This window comes from Bos mutus, chromosome 11, assembly GCF_027580195.1.
Source record: "Bos mutus isolate GX-2022 chromosome 11, NWIPB_WYAK_1.1, whole genome shotgun sequence".
Taxonomy (NCBI): domain Eukaryota; kingdom Metazoa; phylum Chordata; class Mammalia; order Artiodactyla; family Bovidae; genus Bos; species Bos mutus.
In genome coordinates, this window is record NC_091627.1 from 6295538 (window position 1) to 6313895 (window position 18358).

An 18358-nucleotide genomic window follows, 5' to 3' on the forward strand; every position below is an offset into this window, starting at 1 on the left:
CCACCACCCACCCTTCACCGTTCCCCTGCCCTGCTTCCAGCTCCCCAAACCATCAGGCCAAGGCCAGGTCCACTCCAACTGGTGTAAGAGACAAAGAGCATTAGGCTAGGAGTCCACTGGCTGGGTTTGACTTTGAACTCCAATTTTGAGCTGGGAAAAGCAAGTCCCTTCATCTCTTGGAGCCTCTGTTTCCTCATCTGTAAAATGGGTACATTAAGGAATGCTGTGACTGGGGCTGGTGAACAGGTTCCATGTGGGCTGAGTCCAAGGCCTGGCACCTGGTCACCAGGCACACCCCCTCTTCTAATGCACACACCTTATCCCTCAACCCTGCCCTGAGAGGCGGGGAAGAGGCCTCACTTGGAGGACCCCTGGATTCCAGGGAGAAGCTGCAGGCCAGAGGCCCTCTGCGTCTAAGGGTCAGGCTCACCCAGACTCCGAAGCCTGTGCTGTTTGGTGTCCAGGTATCCGGCGCTGGGCTCTCAGGAGGAAGCTGTGAGGCTCCCCCATCACTGCCCTCCCCACTCCAGCCCACCTGCTGAAGTCACCTGGCCCCCATCCCACAGAGATCTGGGACCCTCAGCCAGGCTCCTGCAGCTGGACCGGACCCCAGGGGACCCCCGCAGACATGATATCACTGGCCCATATGTGCTGGCTCCGTGTAGCCCCTGCCCCCACAGAACTGGGAGGGCAGCTGCAGCCCCTGGCCCCGGCTGGCCCTGAGCGCAAGCAGCCAGCGTAGGGGTGGGGCCCCTCAAGGGCCAGTCCCTCCCCCGAGTGTGCTCATCAGGGTCCAGCTGGGCTCCAATCCCGGTCCCCACTCCCCTCTCAGCTAAGTCTCAGATTCCTCCTATGCAAAACAGGGATGACAGTAGTCTCCCATTTACTAAGCAGCTGCAAGCAAAGTACTGGGCACACACTTATCCACCAGGTCGATATTGTTGGCAATTCACTCTCTGTGCAGTCTCGGGCCAGTAGCTTTGCCCTGCAGGTCCTCTGTCTCCCCAACTGTAAAGTGGGGTTGTAATCCCCCTGCCTGGGAACCCCCTCCTCTAGTTTGTCCTGAGCGTCCAGCGGGCACTTGGGGCAAGTTCCCTGAGGACAGCTGTGAGTGATACACCAGCTGGTGGTCTCTGGAGCCCGGGCACCGGGCTGGGGCCAACTGGCTCCGACCGTGTTCTGCCATGTGCCTGCTGTGTGATGTTTGCTAAGTCGCTCAACCTTTCTGTACTTTGGTTGTCTCCCTTGCAGGGCAGGGGGAGATAAGACAGAAGTGGTGCTTCTTCCTCATAGAGTTGTCCAGAGAACCGGAAGACCTGATTCACACCCCGGAGCCTAGAACAGTGCGAATGTGTGCTTAGACGCCCGGTCCTAGCCCGCTCTTGGCGACCCCACGGATGGCAGCCCGCCTGGTTCCTTTGTTCTTGGAATTTCCCAGCAGGAATTCTGGAGTGGTAGTCATTCCCTTCTCCAGGGGATCTTCCAGACCCAAGAACAGAGACACACTCAATGAAGGTCAGCTGTTACCATGGTGACGACAGTGACATTACAATATGCAACATAATTTTGCGTTGTTTAAAACTCATATAAATGGCAAAGTGTATATGTGTGTGGGTCCAATTCATTCGTTTTTCGCCGTTGCATAGTAGTCCTTTGTGTGAGTTTACCGCGCTTCATTAATTAGTTCTCCTTGTGGTGTACATTTAAACATCTAGATTTTTTTCTTTCCTCCAGCCCTGCTTTCCTTCCTTTGTTCTTTCTTTCACCACCAGAGCTCTCTGCACACTGACGTGTGTCCCCCAGGCATAGGAGCCGGCCTCCTGGCCATACCTAGGCTCACACACAGTCAGCTCTCACAGAGGCCATCACCTCCTGCTGCAGGGCAGGGCTTCTTATCAGAATTTTCCAGCCACATGCAAAACAAACACATTCCCAGGCCCCAGCCAGATTTAGGGGGGTGGAGGCTGGAATCAGGGTTGTACCAAGACCCTCTGGGGTCCACCCCTTGGGAGCAATGCCCCGGGACACATGGAAGTGCCCCTGTCCCCCAAAAGTGACCTGGAGGAGCAGGCAGGAGCCAGGCTTTGACAGCAAGTGCCATCGCCCCCAACCATGCCCTTTGGGTGGAGGATTCCCTCTCCCCGAGTCTCAGTGTCCTCACCTGGGGTCACAGGATACGGTGCGTACGAAGTGACATGATGCACACAAAGTCCATGGTCCCTGGGACATAGTAAGTGCTCCATACACAACCCCGCTGTTAGTAAAAAAACCCACCCCAGTGTGTCCATGTGCTCGCTCCCAGCCCCAAATCAGTAGGTCCCTCAGTCTTCCAAAGTGGAAGAAAAAGGAGCAGAAACACCACACAGATGTCTGTTTGTCCCAGTGACAAGTAAACATCTCCCCTGCACGGCTCCACTCCCCTGGCTTGGCTTTTCTCATCCACCGTGGTCGTTTTTTTTTTTTTTTTTAAGGTTAAATAATGTCAACATCCAACAACACGAGCCAAATCAGCGTGAGGCTGAAACACACACACTTAATCACACTTGGGGCGGTGACATGGCTCCCTCGGGGACTTTATTGCGAACCTCGACTAGCCAAGCAGGAGCCCCTGGGTCAGTGCAAAGATGTCCAGGCTGAGCACCAGAGTTCTGGGTCCAAGGTCCTATTCTGCTCTAGACATGCTGTGCAACCTCAGACAGGGCAAGCAACGTCTCTGAGCCCCAACTTCTTCATATTTGAAAAGGCAGCTCTGGACTCCTTTTCTCTCAGAGGTTGCCTTCTAGTCCTTCTTAGAACTTTAGAGACTAAAGGACCTCTTGCTCCTTCCCTCATCAAACCCTTAAAAGGATAGGAAGTGGGAGCTTCTGGGGAAAAAAAAAACCAATAATGAAAGAAATTTCCAAAAGTGGAAACAATTCTCAACAATAAAAGAGGCCTCTCGTCTTTCTCACGATGAGCCCCAGGTCATTTCCTAGAAAGGGACGCTGCTGCTGCTGCTGCTAAGTCACTTCAGTCGTGTCCGACTCTGTGCGACCCCATAGACGGCAGCCCACCAGGCTCCCCCGTCCCTGGGATTCTCCAGGCAAGAACACTGGAGTGGGTTGCCATTTCCTTCTCCAGTGCATGAAAGTGAAAAGTGAAAGTGAAGTCGCTCAGTCGTGTCCGACTCTTAGCGACCACACGGACTGCAGCCTACCAGGCTCCTGCTCACTATATCACAGAGGAGGGGATGGAGAGAAGGGAGACTCCATCTTATAGATGATCAAGCTGAGACCTCTAGAGACCCCTCCGTCGCAGCTTTCACCACACTGGCCTGTGGCCACCCGTCGCCCGTGGGCCCTTAAGAGGACACATTTCCGTCCACCTTAGCTGCCTTTGTACCCCCAGACCCTAGCCCAGACCTGGCACAGAGCAGACCCCACTCAGACCAGACTCAGGACAAAGGTATGGGGCCTGGGATGCATCAGAGAGGACCTGGAGGTCTGGGGGTTCCAGGGCAGCCCTTCTGAACCACCCACACCCCATGCCCCTTGCACGCTCTCTCCACGTTCCCAAGGCTCCCTGAGGTTTGGGGGCTACAACCTCCGGGCACAGGAAAGTGCACGGGCAGGGTCAAGGTGGGAGGAAGCGGGGAGAGGGCTGCCGTGTGCCGAGTGCATGTGGTGTAATTAGCAGCAGACTCCCATCGCAGCGAGAGCAGCCAGATGGCTCCAAGCAGCGCCCAGATGAAAACACGGAGAGGTTCGAGGGGAATTTCCTGTTTATGACATGCACTGGGCTCAAGCCTTCGCTGCTGGCTGTGAGGTTCACACAGCCACGCAGATGGTGGGGGATGGTGGTGGGGAGATCCACCTACCCTGCCGGGTCCCCCTGGCCCTGAGAGCTCCAAGGGGAACATACCTGCCCGGAGAGACCAGAGGGCATTGGGTAGATAGTGCCAATCCCAGGCCACACCTTTGCTGCAACCCAGCTAGGGGTCCCCTCTCCATGCAGCTGCCTCTGCTGCCCAAGGTGGACCCCTGCTCTCACACAAAGGCTCCTGGAACCACGATGGCATTTATCACACCTGCAGCCACCTGTCACTCTCTGATGGCTGTGTGGGGGGAGGGGCCAGGTGTGCCCAGGTTCCTGCCATGTCCCTGGCCCTTAGCACAGGCACTGGCCCATAACAGGTGCTCGATAAATATTTGATGGCAAATCCCAACTGTCCCTGTCCCCCCACCCACCCCTCCCCCGCCACACACACACACCTTCCCACCTTCGCTCACAGTGTTCCCCACGCCCCATCCTGTCTCAGCACTGCTCTCCTGCCCCCCAGGTCCCCTTCAAGGCAGCACAGCCTCCAGCTCCTCTGGGAAGCCTTCCCTGATGAGACCAGGCAGGTTAGTTACACTTCCCCTGCTCTGAATGCTATGGAACCAAGTTCTGCCAATTGTTCATTCATTCACTGATTCACTCATCTGACAAAGAGCCACTGGGTTCAAGACGGGCCAGCTGCCGCTGGGGCGGAGTGAATGCCCCCGTCCTCAGGTTGCTGGGAGTCTGGGTGGTTTGCCCAGTCCCTCTTGCTGGGTCCCATGCTTGTCCTGCTGCCCTCGTTTCTAAGCGGTCCATCCAACCTCCTCTGCGATCAGAGCCTTCTGGGAGGAGGTTGTCAAATGAATGAACAGCACCTGCCACAGAACCGAGCTGGCCAGAGGCTGATCCTCATCCATAGTGCACAGCAGAGCTGGGCAGTGCTCAACAGATCCCCACTGCATGTCACTACATGCTGGCCACGCATCTGCTGAGCCAGGGCAGGGTCTGAGCCTGGGGGCAAGGACTGCCCCCCTCCCCCTCAGCACCACTCAGCCTGAAGAGCACCTTCACCCATCCACAGGGGCCACTCTGACCTTGAGGCATATCATAGACCCTTGTAAGGAAGTTCCAAACGGAAACCCCAAGCTGGAGCAATTCAGAAAGAGGGGCCTGACACCAACCGAAGGGCCAAGCGAAATATGTGAGCACGGGGGTAAATGCACGTCCCCGAGCCCGTGAAACATAAACCCTGAGATGGCTTATAGGTGACGGCTGTCAATACTCAGACGCTTCCTGTGACCGCTGTGGAGCTAAGCACTTCCATGTACACTTGAAACTCCCCAAATCCAAACCTGCAAGGCAGGCAGATCACCCCAAGGCAGGGTTGATCCTGTCATCTCCCCTTTCACAGAGGAGAAAACTGAGACCCAGACGGATGAAGTCATGCTGTGCACGGCCACCCAGACACCAGGCTAGAAATCAGCATGAGTTATGAAGATCAAGCAAGGTAAAGACCCCCATGGGGAGGCCCTGGGCAGTCCCTGCCATGCCATTGGCTTGCAAAGGGGAGCAGCTTTTCTCTTGGATCGTCAGAACCCAGTTGCAGCCCCCTCCCCTCCTCTGAGCCGGGACGGGGAGTGAGTGTCCCACCGCCCTGCAGCATCCCTGGAGGCTCCATTCTTTCACTGTTCCCTCCCCTCCCCCCTCAACACGGCTGGCTTGGTCTTGTGTGGATCCTGGCCGGCTGCCCCCGGGAGCCAGAGCCGGAGCCAGGAGCCCTTGCAGCTGTCCCAGCTACGTATCAGAACCACAAACAAACATTGTTGCCTAGCAACACCGCTTCGCCCCAGCATCCCCAGGCTGAGTCAAGGGATCGGAGCCACTAGGCGCTCTCTGGCCACTATTGCCTGTTCAGCTCTTTCATTTCTCAGATGGGAACACTGAGGCTCAGAGAGAAGGAAGGGTCTTGTTCAAGTTCACTCAGGGAGCTGGGGGCACGGCTGGGAGGGTACTCAAAAGTCTTTTGCCACCTGCCGTCACACACAGCTTGGACCCGTCTTCTCCATCCTAGGCAGTCCTGGGCACAGAGATGCTCAATAAATCCTGTAGACTTCAATTTTGACTTCACAACTCCAGTGGTTTTTTTCCCCCAAATAGCAGTCCCACAGGGTAAGAGGCACCCGGTGACCATTCCCAGCCTTGGACTCAACCCTTGGTTTTGGGGCTCTACCCCAAGGAAACGACCCAGGAGATAAAGAGAAGCATTTGTGCAAAGACGTTCCAACAGCCCCATCTATTATCACCAGAACTGGCAACGGCGCATCTGCCTCAAACAGTGGAAAAGCTTGGCCGCCGCGGGGGCCCAATGCCCGGAATGTTACTTTGCCCTTTAAATGAAAGGCAGCGATATGGGTCAGGATGAATCTAGGAAGTGGGTAAATGTGGGAAAACGCGGAAACATCAGGGAGGGCAGGATAGAAGATGCACTCAGTTTAGCTCTCTAAAAGCATCTATAAGAATATGTTAGAAGGGGTCGTGGACACAGGCGGGTGGTCTAGAGTTTCAGGGGTATTCAGGTTCCTACTACGTTTTCTTTCCATTAGGACTTTCTGACTCAGGAGGTCAAGGCTCCTTGAGTTCAGAATATTCTCTAAAATCTCCAGAGAAAGCAGTGGCCTGCCTGACCTTGGCCCAGAAGCCTGATGTGTGTGTGTCCACGTGTTCTCATGCCTGCCTCTCTGGTGTGTCTGTGTGCCTGTCCATAAATGTTTGCATCTGTGTCTATGTCACAGCTGGAATCAAGATTGCTGGGAGAAATATCAATAACCTCAGATATGCAGACATACAGATGACACCACCCCTACAGCAGAAAGCAAAGAGGAACTGAAGAGCCTCTTGAAGAAAGTGAAAGAAGAGAGTGAAAAAGCTGGCTTAAAACTCAACATTCAAAAAACGAAGATCATGGCATCTGGTCCCAGCACTTCATGGCAGATAGATGGGGAAACAGTGGAAACAGTGGCTGACTTTATTTTGGGGGGCTCCAAAATCACTGCAGATGGTGATTGCGGCCATGAAATTAAAAGATGCTTGCTCCTTGGAAGAAAAGCTATGACAAACCTAGACAGCATATTAAAAAGCAGAGACATTACTTTGCCAACAAAGGTCTGTCTAGTCAAAGCTATGGTTTTTTCAGTAGTCACGTATGGATGTGAGAGTTGGACCATAAAGAAAGCTGGGCGCTGAAGAATTGATGCTTTTGAACTGTGGTGTTGAAGAAGACTCTTGAGAGTCCCTTGGACAGCAAGATACAACCAGTCCATCCTAAAGGAAATCAGTCCTGAATATTCATTGGAAGGGCTGATGTTGAAGCTGAAACTCCAATACTTTGGCCACCTGATGCGAAGAACTGACTCATTTGAAAAGATCCTGATGCTGGGAAAGATAGAAGGCGGGAGGAGAAGGGGACGACAGAGGATGAGATGGTTGGATGGCATCACCGACTTGATGAACATGAGTTTGAGTAAACTCCAGGAGTTGATGATGGACAGGGAAGCCTGGCATGCTGTGCTTCACGGGGTTGCAAAGAGTCGGACACGACTGAGCGACTGAACTGAATTGACTGTGTCTATGTCAGTGTGCATGGCCATGTGTCTGTGTCTCTGTGCCTGTCCTTGTGTATTCATGTCTGTGGGTGTCTGTGCACATCTATGTGTGTCTCCACACACACACACGTGTGTGTTAGGGCCCTGCCCAGGAGAGGGAAAAGTCAGGATTCTAGTTCCCCACCCTCCATGGCTTCTGTTTCCTCCCTCAGTGTGCTGCGCATTGACCCTGCCCACCCCACCCACCTCCAGGATGGCCAGCAGAAGAGGGCAACCTCTCGCCCAGATGAGGAGGCCTCAGAGGCTCAGCCACACTGTGGAATTCAACCCTGATTGCACCAGAGTCACCATGGAGCACCAGCGCTGGAGGTCTCCTGGTGACCCTGACCACAGCCCCTTGGCCAGGGTCGGCACAGGATCAGAAAAGAGAGGCCCTGGGCAGCCCTAGTAGTTCAGGCCTCCCCCTGCCCTCTATCAGCCCAGGACAGAGGACAGAGGCAGACGACAGAGGCAACTGCAAAAGAGGGGCGTGGCTCAGCCAGGCAGAAGGGGTGTGGCGGAAGAGGGGCGTGGCTCAGCCAGGCAGAAGGGGTGTGGCGGAAGAGGGGCGTGGCTCAGCCAGGCAGAAGGGGTGTGGCGGAAGAGGGGCGTGGCTCAGCCAGGCAGAAGGGGTGTGGCGGAAAAGGGGCGTGGCTCAGCCATGCGGAAGGATCTCAGGTTCTGGAGGCAGATGGTCACCCACGACTCATCAGAATACGTTCTGAAGCAACCAGAATGCCAGCTTTGAAGCTGAGCCTTGGTGGGACGGGAGAGGCAGCATGTCCCTGGGAGATGGAAAAGATGGAGGAGGAAGTAGGGAAGAGCAGCGGACAGCAAGGCCACCCACTCCCCAACACCATCACTGTTTCGTGTGTGCGTCCCACAGGTTTTTGGTGTTTTGTTTTTTTAAAAACTTTTTATTTTATATTGGGGTATAGCCGATTAACGATGCTGTGATAGTTTCAGGTGGACAGCAAAGGGACTCAGGCATAGATATACATGTATCCATTCTCCTCCAAATTCCCCTCCCAGCCAGGCTGTCTGGTAACATTGAGCAGAATTCCCTGTGCTATACAATAGGTCCTTGTTTGTTATCCATTAAATGTAGCAGTGGGTCCATGCCCATCCCCAACTCCCTAGCTATCCCTCCTCCAGACATTTGCCCTTGTGTGTGTGCCTAGTCACTCAGTCGTGTCCAACTCTTTTCAAGCACATGGCTGACCAGGCTCCTGTGTCCATGGGGATTCTCTAGGTAAGAATACTGGAGTGGGTTGCTATGCCCTCCTCCAGGGGATCTTCCCAACTCAGGATCAAACCCAGGTCTCCCGCATTGCAGGCGGATTCTTTACCAGCTGAGCTACCAGGGAAGCCCATCCTCGCCTCATGGGTTTTTCAAATCTGCATTTTCTGGCTGAATGGCCATGGGACCAAGGGAACTGTGTGTCTGGTAAGAAAACTGAGCTCTATTCTGTTCGGGGAAGTTGTCGGATGCCACAGGGAGGCCCAAAGAAGCACAGGGACACAGAACCCGCGAATGAAACTCAGATACAATCAAAAGTCAGCGAAGTTATTCACAGTTGCCAGCAAGAGGACACAGACCAAGTGTCTATCAGCTGGTGAATATATCGACAAAAGGCGGTCCATCACCACAACAGAATACTATTCAGTCATAAAAAAGAATGAAGTCCTGACACCTGCTACAACACGCAGAAACCTCAAAAACATGGTTCTCAGTGAAAGGAGCCAGACGCAAAAAGTCACATTGCTCATGATTACATTTATGTGAGCCGTCCAGAGCAGATCAATCCAAAGGCAGAAAGCAGATGAGTGGTTGCCAAGGGCTGGGCTGGGGTGGGGAAAGGATGAGAAGTGGCTGCCAACCAGAGTGGGGATATTTTCACGGAGGAGGGTGCTGGAAATGTTCTAAAATTAATTGTGATGATGGTTACACAACTCAGAACTTACTAAAAAAACATATAATTGGAAAGCATGTGAATTATATCTCAATAAAGCTTTCTTATTGAAAAAACTTGGTGAGAATTAAATGGGATAATAGATATGATGATGATAATTTTTAAAAGCTGGAAATGCTGCTTTAGTTTCCAGCAGCAGCAGGAAAATGATATCAAAGGGTGTGATTTTCCACCGCTCACAATGCACCAAACGTCGCACACTCATCACTGTATCTTGAAAGCAGGATTTAAACCGTGTCCACCTTATGGACGGAGAGACAGGCCAAGAGGAGCCAGGGGCCACCTGAGGCCACACGACTAATACATAACCAGTCAGCATTTGCACGCAGGTCTGATTTAATGCCAGAGTCTTTGCCCTTCACCCCAGCCCCAACCCCGCCCCCAGGCATATTCTGCCTCTTCATGTAGGTGAACTCCCGGAATCTCATAAATCTCAAGAGCAAGCCATAAGCCAGCAAGAAGTGGAGGGGGCAAGGGAGAAAGAACAGAACAAAACTCTAGGATTGCAAAAGCAGCTTTCCCAGATTTATGGCTCCCGGCTGATCTATTAACGTATCACAACAAGGAGGGGCGAACAAATGGGAATTGCGATTCTCCATTTCAGTAACAAGCCAGAAACAAACAAGCACCCGCCGGCGGCTGTCCAGCCAAGGAGCCAGGACCGGGCTTTCTGGGGAGAGAGGCAGGTTCCTCTGGCCCCCACTGCCACCCACGACACGGAGCCGCCAAAGACCCCGGAGGGCATGCGGGTAGGGGCGGCACGGAACCAGCCCCGTCACGGACCCCAGCAGCATTCAGGTGTGCCGGCTTCCAGGACTGGGAGGGTCACCAAACAGATGTTCGGAGATGCAGAGCCCTGAGTGTGGGTGTTGGGCCGGCGGGGGGAGGCTGCACCGCAGGCTGCTCTGAGACCTTCTCCATCTGGAACGTCTCAGAGACCTCGCCAGGACTGATGTCACCAGCTGGAGCTGCCCCCTCGCCCCACCCCCACCCCACGAGAGTCAAGGGCTCCAGGAGTTCTGAGGCCTTCTTGTCGGGAACCACCCTGCCCTTCCTCCCTGTCTGAGGGTGGGGGTTTGGCCTGGCTTTGAAGGACAGCCTCCTTCCTCTCCCCCCAACTCTCAGGATCCCTGAAAGCCTGGCTTCCAGATACCAGGTCAGAGGAGCAGGCAAGGATGGAGAGCACGTGTCTTGCCCAGGAAGGCGGTCCCAACTGAAGTGTTCCAACTTTGCTAGCTGAGTGACCATGAGCAGCTCACCCCACCTGGCTGAGCCTCATTTCCACTCAGGTAGCAAGGGCTGCTGGCAGATAGGAGGCGCTCCTGCAGGCACCGCCTCTTGGCTGTGTGGGAAGGGCCATGTGCATGTTATTTCAGAGGCCTTGCTCCTCTAAAGGGCATCCAGGCTCCCTTAGAGGCCAATGGGTGAAAAGCACTGCCTGTGGAATCAGTTGCGTATCCCCCCCGGGGGTGTCCACAGGGTCCCACACACACCAGCTGGGTCACTGGACACCTTGAGGCCAGTTTCCCCAAGCATCAAGCTCTGTCCACCCCCAGACCCAAGGCCACGCAGCTGGGGTTACCTGTCGGTGATGGGCAGCATGTGGCGGGAGTCCTTGGTCCAGGTGACCAGTGGGGGTGGAGAGCCCTGGGCCTCACAGTCAAGGGTCACCTCATCACCAGCCTTGGCCGTGACCCTCAGAGGCTTGTCTGCTTCGTGTGACCCATTCACAAGGATCCTGGGCTTGGCTGTTGGTGGAAGCAGGCAGGGAGTGTGAGCAGGGTGGGAAGCCATGGGATGCAGCCCACAGAGGACCAGTGTGGCCCCCCTAGGAAGCTGAGGTGGTACTGCCACCCCAGACGTGCAGAGGAGGGTGGGCTCTGCTGTATCGGGAGAGCATAGGTTTAGGGTTGGACTCAGATCCGATGGTTTCCCCCAGCCACCCCTCCGCCTGTCCACCCCACCCTCCTTCTGGAAGCTCATCTCACTTTGCTGACCCCAGCATGGTCCCTCCTGCCCCAACGTCTCCGTCCCTCTAGCTTCTCTCCATCCTGCTCCACTTCCCCGGGGGCACTCTGGCAGGTTCTTTCCTCCCTCCTTTCTCTCCCTTCTTGGCCTGGATCATCCCATTTATCCTCAGGAATAAATGGGATTAACCATCAGCTGATGCCCAATCTCCCTCCGTGCTTGGGGTCCAAGAGGAACCCTGGCTCCAAACAGTTCAATACACAATTAATTATTTAATGGCAGTTGTGATGGGCACTAAGAAGGGAACATTCCAGAGAGTTCAGCCTGAGGGATCAGAAAGCACTGAGATCTGACCGATGGGAGAAGTCAGCGGACCAGGAGTGAGGGAAGGGCATGCCAACAGAAGGAGCCGTGTGTGCAAAGGCCCTGAGTTAGGACAGGTCATTTAAGAAATTGAAAGGTGGCCAGAGGTTCTGGGCACTAAGAGTCAAAGAGTCATGGAGAAAGGTGGGCACGGGGGCTGCTGAGGGCTGGGAGTCCGGTGTAGGGCCTTGTGTCTTCCCCAGGCTTGTTAATATGAAGGTCTCTCCCTCTCCCCATCCAGTTCTAAGCTGGAACCACTCTTAGAGCATGGCCACACTGCTGGGGACAGTCCTCAGAGGGAGGGCAGCTTTGATCTTCAGACAGGAAGAATTTAGAGGCAGGGCTGCTGACAGGGTGCCAAGAAGATGCAGGGGAGGTCAGATTGAGCATGCCCCTGCCTCCACACCTGCCCAGCCCCTCTCCCAGGACAGGGGTGGCCTCACTCACTGTTGACAGAAAGCCGCATCTCCTGGCTGGAGAAGCCCACTGCATTGGTGGCTGTGCAGACATAGGCCCCCGCGTCCTGGACAGATGGCCGGGGGATGACCAGGGTGCCGTCCTTGCTCACGTTGTAGTGGGGATCCCTGGAGGCCAGGGCATTGGTCTCCTGAAACAGAGTCAGAGGTGACATCAGCAGAGCCCACCTCCCATGGCAACTTGCATTGCTCCTCTCCCCATGATCACTGGGCCTACCTCTCTGGTTACCTTCATGGTAACAGGCTTCACCTACCTTGGTCCAGGTGATGGTGGGGGTGGGAACTCCTGAGGCTACACAGGGGAGAGAGGCTGGAACGCCTTCATTGGTGATATGGTGGGTGGCAGTGGGCTGGATTCTGGGTGGCACTTTTAAAAACAAACCAATTTCATAAACCAGAGTTCACAGCAGCATTGTTCACAATAGCCAAAAGGTGGAAACAATCCAAGTAGCCATCAGAGGGTGATGGATGAACAGAATGTGATGTGTATGTATGGAATATTATTCAGCCCTAAAAAAGGAACAACCGTCTGATACATAGTACAACATGGATGAACCTTGACAATATTACGCAAAGTGAAATAAGCCAGACACGGAAGGACACATACTGTAAGATTCCACTTATGGGAGATACCGTAAACAGGCAAGTTCATGGAGGCAGGAAGCAGAAGGGTGGTGGCCAGGGGCTGCGGGAGGGGAAATGCAGAGTTGGTGGGTTCAGTTTCAACTTGGGAAGTTGAAAAAGTTCTGGAGATGGATGGTGGTGATGGTTGTGAAACTGTGTCCCATGGAGTTAAAAACCCATCCCCAAACTGAGCCCCATGGGGTTAACAGTACCAGCAACTAGCAGAAATTCTTGAGCTTATCTTACAGCCTGCTGCATACCCTTTTGCTTGAGCCTGCCTTCACTGAGCAAGCTCGCTTAATTGTTTCATTGCAAACTGCATATCCTCCAAGCTTCGTGTAGCCTAAACAACAAGATGTTTGTCTGAGTTGTTTTCCAGGAAAACAACTGGAAGTCAGCTGTGTTTAGTTAGAGTACAAGCCAGCTAAGACTGCTCGGGACCACTGACCCTAAAACTGTGTCTACACAGGTGTCTGATAAGTGACTTTTTGACATCAGAGGGCCAAAAGCCCCACCCTCAGGTCACGCTAGGCATCCCCATTTTTGGACCTGCATCTCATGGAGAAGCAAGTCAGCCAGGCACACCTGCACAGAACACTGATGCCCTCGCCCTTTCCCTACCTGCGGTCACTTTTCCCATGCCTTTGGCCACCTCACGCAAAAAGACCCTGATGCTGGGAGGGATTGGGGGCAGGAGGAGAAGGGGACGACAGAGGATGAGATGGCTGGATGGCATCACCGACTCGATGGACGTGAGTTTGGGTGAACTCCGGGAGTTGGTGATGGACAGGGAGGTCTGGCGTGCTGCGATGCATGGGGTTGCAAAGAGTCAAACACGACTGAGCGACTGAACTGAACTGAAGACCACCCTACTTCTTTAATAAATATCCTAAGCCTCTGGCCACTGGGGAGGCCAATCTGAGACTTATTCTCCTATCTCCTCACTTGACTGCCGTGTGAACACACCCTTTCTCTGCAGCAAACCTCAGCATCTCAGTGTTCTGGCTTGCTGCGTTCTGGGCAAGGGTCTTCCCAGATGGTGCTAGTGGTAAAGAACCCGCCTGCCAATGCAGGAGACATAAGAGACTCAGGTTCGATCCTGGGTCAGGAAGATGCCCTGGAGGAGGGCATGGCAACCCACTCCAGTATTCTTGCCTGGAGAATCCCATGGACAGAGGAGCCTGGCGGGCTATGATCCATCGGGTGGCAAAGAGTCGGACACGACTGAAGCGACAGCATGCACGAGCACGCATGCTGGGCAAACAAACCTGCTGGCACAACAGCGTGAATGCCGCTTATGCTACTTAATTTACGCCACTGAACTGTACACTTTAAAATGGCTAAAACGGTAAGCTTTATATCATGTATATTTTATCATGATTTTTAAAAATAACATTTTAGCAGGAGAATACAGCTGCCACTGCTGTAAATTCGTGTCCCAGACAGAGGGCAGCCTGTGTCTAGGAACCAGTTGTGCCGTTTCTTCACTGTGGGGCTTCGGATAAATCACTTAATCTTTTGGTACCCGTATTCCATGATCAGCAAAAAAAAAAAAAAGCTAAATTAACCTCAATTCCCTGCTCAGTCTCTGGGGATGGACAGATGAGAAGTGGCAGAAAAGAATGTTCACAGGACACAGTGAACTTGAAAACAAGTGCAGAATCCATCCTGAGAACCATCCAGATTTTCAGGCATTAAAACGGGGCAGAGCAGAGGGGTGGGGATTGTCTGCAGGAGCAGGGGAAGGGAATCAGGCATGGAGAAATCAGACCCAGGAGGGAAGGCCAGAAGCCAAGGGCTCTGATGGTAACACTGAGTTCCTTCAGGGGAATGCCTTTCTGGATTCTCCCAGGTGGCCAAAGCCTGCAAGTCAATCAGAATTTGTTGAATGGAAGTGAAATGAGCCAGGAGAGCAGAGCTTGATCGCTACTCCCACAGAGGGGGCTGTGTGTAGGGCAGGAATTGACGGGGAGGCTTTCAGCAGAGGCAGCCCTCGCTGATGCTATGATTTGCTGAGTTACCTCCATCTTGGAGCCTCAGCTTCCTTAACTGCAGAGCGTGGAGGCTCTTAAACCCTCCACTTGGAGCAGTTAGGTAAACTAACATGCGCAGACCCTCTTAGAGGTCTGGATGTGGCACATACCCCACCTTTGGTCACTGTATTTAATTGGAAGTATACAGAGACAGGACAGTTGGGTTCTAGACCCAGCCTCCTTCTCAGCTTCGGTTTTCCACTACTAAACGGGGAACGATGAGTTCTTCCCACTCATCCCTCAGGGGTTTAATAAAACAAGTCAAACAAACAAACAAAAAGAGGATATTGATGTATGCGGTGAATGAAAACATAACTAACTGGACTTCAACTTCTTGTTTTATGTTAAAAAGAACCTGGTTGGGTGGGGAAGGGAAGCAGGGACCCTCCCACACTGTGGATGGGAAAGTAATTGGGCAAATACATGAAAAGCCCTAAAAAATGTGCAGTCTCTGTGAGTCAAAACTCAATTCCACATCAATAGTGTATCCTAGGGAAAGACCTGGGCACATGGGCAAAGGTGGGGCATCAGGACATTTATCCCCAGGGGTTCACGCAGAGGAGACACTGGACAGGGCTGGGGGGGCAGGTAAGATACACCTGGTTCATCCTAACAGGGGACACGCAGTCGGAAACCAATGCTTCTGAGTCTTCTTAGCAGAAGACATGCCATATATTGTCACAAGAAGCACTCGGGTTATAAGACAGTCATATTACTCCAGTTGGTTTCTAAATATGTCTATGTACATGTATATGAAGAATTTATACATATTTATATATAGAATATACATCATGCAAAAATAACTTATATACAACACACATAAGGAATATTTATAATGTAACTGTATATGTACATCTATAATATATAAACGGGTATAAATATATATACAGTGTGTATTGCATATATGTGTGCATGTGAAGCTCATGTGTGTATAAAGTATGAAAGATACACAACAAATGTAAGATTATTCCAGTTCTTCTTAGTTATTGGTATTATAGAAGGTTGGTTTTGTTTTGGAGTTTTTTCCCTTTTAGGGGGAGTTTTTTGGTCCAGACTTTAAATTTCCTACCATGAATATGTACTACGTGTGCAAGCAATCTCTTTAAACAAGGTGTTCAAAATCAAGTTCCCCTTGGGCACCTCCACCCATCCCATCCTGCCTCCCGCACCAGCCCGGGACTCACCCTGGACAACCAGCTGCACGTCCCTATGGTGAGAGCCGGCCGTGTTGCTGACCACACAGCTGTACCTGCCGGCGTCCTCCAACAATGCCTGGTCAAGGTGGAGGCTGCCGTCTGCCCGGATGGAATGCCGGCTGCCCGGTGGGAGCTGGTGGGGGCGAAGAAGAATCAGCCTGGACCAAGGGCTCCACTCAGAGCTGCTAAGAGAACTCCAGAAATCTCACTGCCCACCAGCTCAGCAGGGAACAGCCTGGGTAGAGAGGCCAGGGGCTTGCAAAGAGGGTGGGGAGCCTGGGGGTGACACTCCCATCCCTTCCCGGATAGTCATGAGACCCCACAGACCCTCGGGGTCAGGTGGATCTGACCCCCAGCATACCCTTGACCCCGCTCACCCAAGGTCCACCAGTCCAGGGCAGGACACCTGACCCAAGGGTGCTGAGAGGAGCCCCTCCCGGGAGGGTAGGCTTGGGGTCAGAGCCTCCACTGGAGCTCCGAGGCCCATGCACCCCAAGGCCACAAAGAGGAGGGATAGCCCGTCCTCGGGGAGAGAACTGAGCCACGCAGAGCGAAGCGGAGGTGCGGCCGCATCAGCTGTGGCCCCAGAGAGAGCGGCTCCTGGCAGCTGGCCCAGTGTGTCCCCATCAGGACCAGGGTGGGGCAGGGGAAGCGGGTCCAGAATGGGGCCTGGGGCCACCTCTGCAGAGATGCTCAGCCAGTCCATCTTTGGTGAGGACCATTCCGCCAAGTGAGCCCGCTCTGGGATTCCCTGTCTCTGTCCCTCGAGCCTGGCTGCACATTCTGCTCTTGGGTTCTGGGAGAGGCCGCTGGGCTGTCTTGGGATCCCTTGGGGCTGAGTGAGTTTGAGGGGGCTTCTGCTGTTTGCTCCTGGCATCTGGGCAGGTGCAGGCCCACCCAGTGTCCCCGCTGAGCTAAAACAGGCTCTGCATCTCCGGTCACTCCTTGTCCTGGCGTGGACGAGGCCCAGGGCCACTCGTTCCCCTCATGCCCATCGGATTCTACTGTGGAACCCTCCTCCTTGCCCCAGCCCGTGTGACCAGGCAGGGTCCTCCTCCTGGTGATCCTGCAGAGGGGTCACCCACGTGATCAGCCTCCACAAAGCCTGCCCGCTCCGCTAGTTGGACACTGTCCGTCCCCTTGCGTTAGGGTCCGGGACAGCAGGGACGGGCCCAGTAGTCTGGCCACACAGTTGCTGCCTCCCCTGGGTGTCCAGCATCTTCGGGGCACCTTTTTTATAACTTCCTGGGCACAAGGACCTCAGATGTCTGAGGACAGACCAGAGAGGGAAAGGAGAAGTGAACGGAGAAGGGAAATAGAGGGACCCAGGTGGCTCAGTGGCAAAGAATCCACCTGTCTGTGCAGGAGCCTCAGGTTCAGTCCCTGAGAAAGGAAGATCCCCTGGAGGAGGAAATGGCAACCCTTCAGTACTCTTGCCTGGAGAATCCCATGGACAGAGGAGCCTGGCGGGCTACAGTCCATAGGGTCGCAAAGAGTCGGACACGACTTAGCGACTAAACAACAGCAACAACAAAGAAAACCAAATCGGTGGGAATGGGTGAAGCAGCCACTGTGCGCCCAGCAGTGTGCCAGGCAGCTGGGGCAAATGCTCTGTTGCACAGACCTCATCTCGGTCCTGGAACCATCAGAAGGGGGGCGATGGACAAATGCCTTGTGTCTGTGCACCCACTAAACTGCTGCTCCCCGGTCACAGCACAAATGAAGCACAAGCTCCTCCGGTCAAGGACTCGAGAGCGTGAAAGGTGCTATTAGTGCATTATCAGAGAAAGTTCTGGAAAGAGGCAGGGAAGGGAGAATACACTCCAAAACAGGGGAACCGCAAAGCGGAGGCCAAGGTGTGAGGGTGACAGCTCCTTCCTCCCCACAACACTGCCCGCGGCACCCAGAGGGGCCCAGCACTCACAGGCATGCCGGCCTTGAGCCAGCGCCGCTCGGGGCGGGGCCTCCCAGCCAGGACGATACAGGGCAGGGACACCGGCTGCCTCTCCAGGACCCGGACGGTGGGGGCGCTGCTGGCGATCTGTGGGGGGACTGCAGGGAGAGGAGCCGGTGTCAGTACACTGGCTTCCCGTGGGAACCAAGGCCCTCAGTCCCCTGTCTCCCCCCCAGGGAACCCAGAGAGGCATCAGGATTGGGGATCCCAAAAGGGTCAAAGGGCACACTTCCTGAGGCACACTACCCAGAAAGTAGGGGTCCAGATGCTCCTCTAGGAGAACCTGGCTGTGGACACTCCTGTCCCAAAGGATGGGCAGCCATGGGGGCCTC

General features: G+C 54.0%; 1 protein-coding gene across 1 annotated transcript in view; it reads right to left on the bottom strand.

Moving 5' to 3' along the window:
• Window positions 1–18358, bottom strand: part of HMCN2 (hemicentin 2) — a 178485-nt gene that overhangs the window by 95100 nt on the left and 65027 nt on the right. Inside the window, exons 18-22 of the mRNA XM_070378841.1 lie at window positions 17997–18124; window positions 16061–16205; window positions 12474–12586; window positions 12191–12350; window positions 10995–11160 (exon numbers count right to left, since the gene is read on the bottom strand). Coding sequence (XP_070234942.1) covers window positions 10995–11160; window positions 12191–12350; window positions 12474–12586; window positions 16061–16205; window positions 17997–18124 — 712 coding nt within the window. The remainder of the gene's footprint in view (window positions 1–10994; window positions 11161–12190; window positions 12351–12473; window positions 12587–16060; window positions 16206–17996; window positions 18125–18358) is intronic.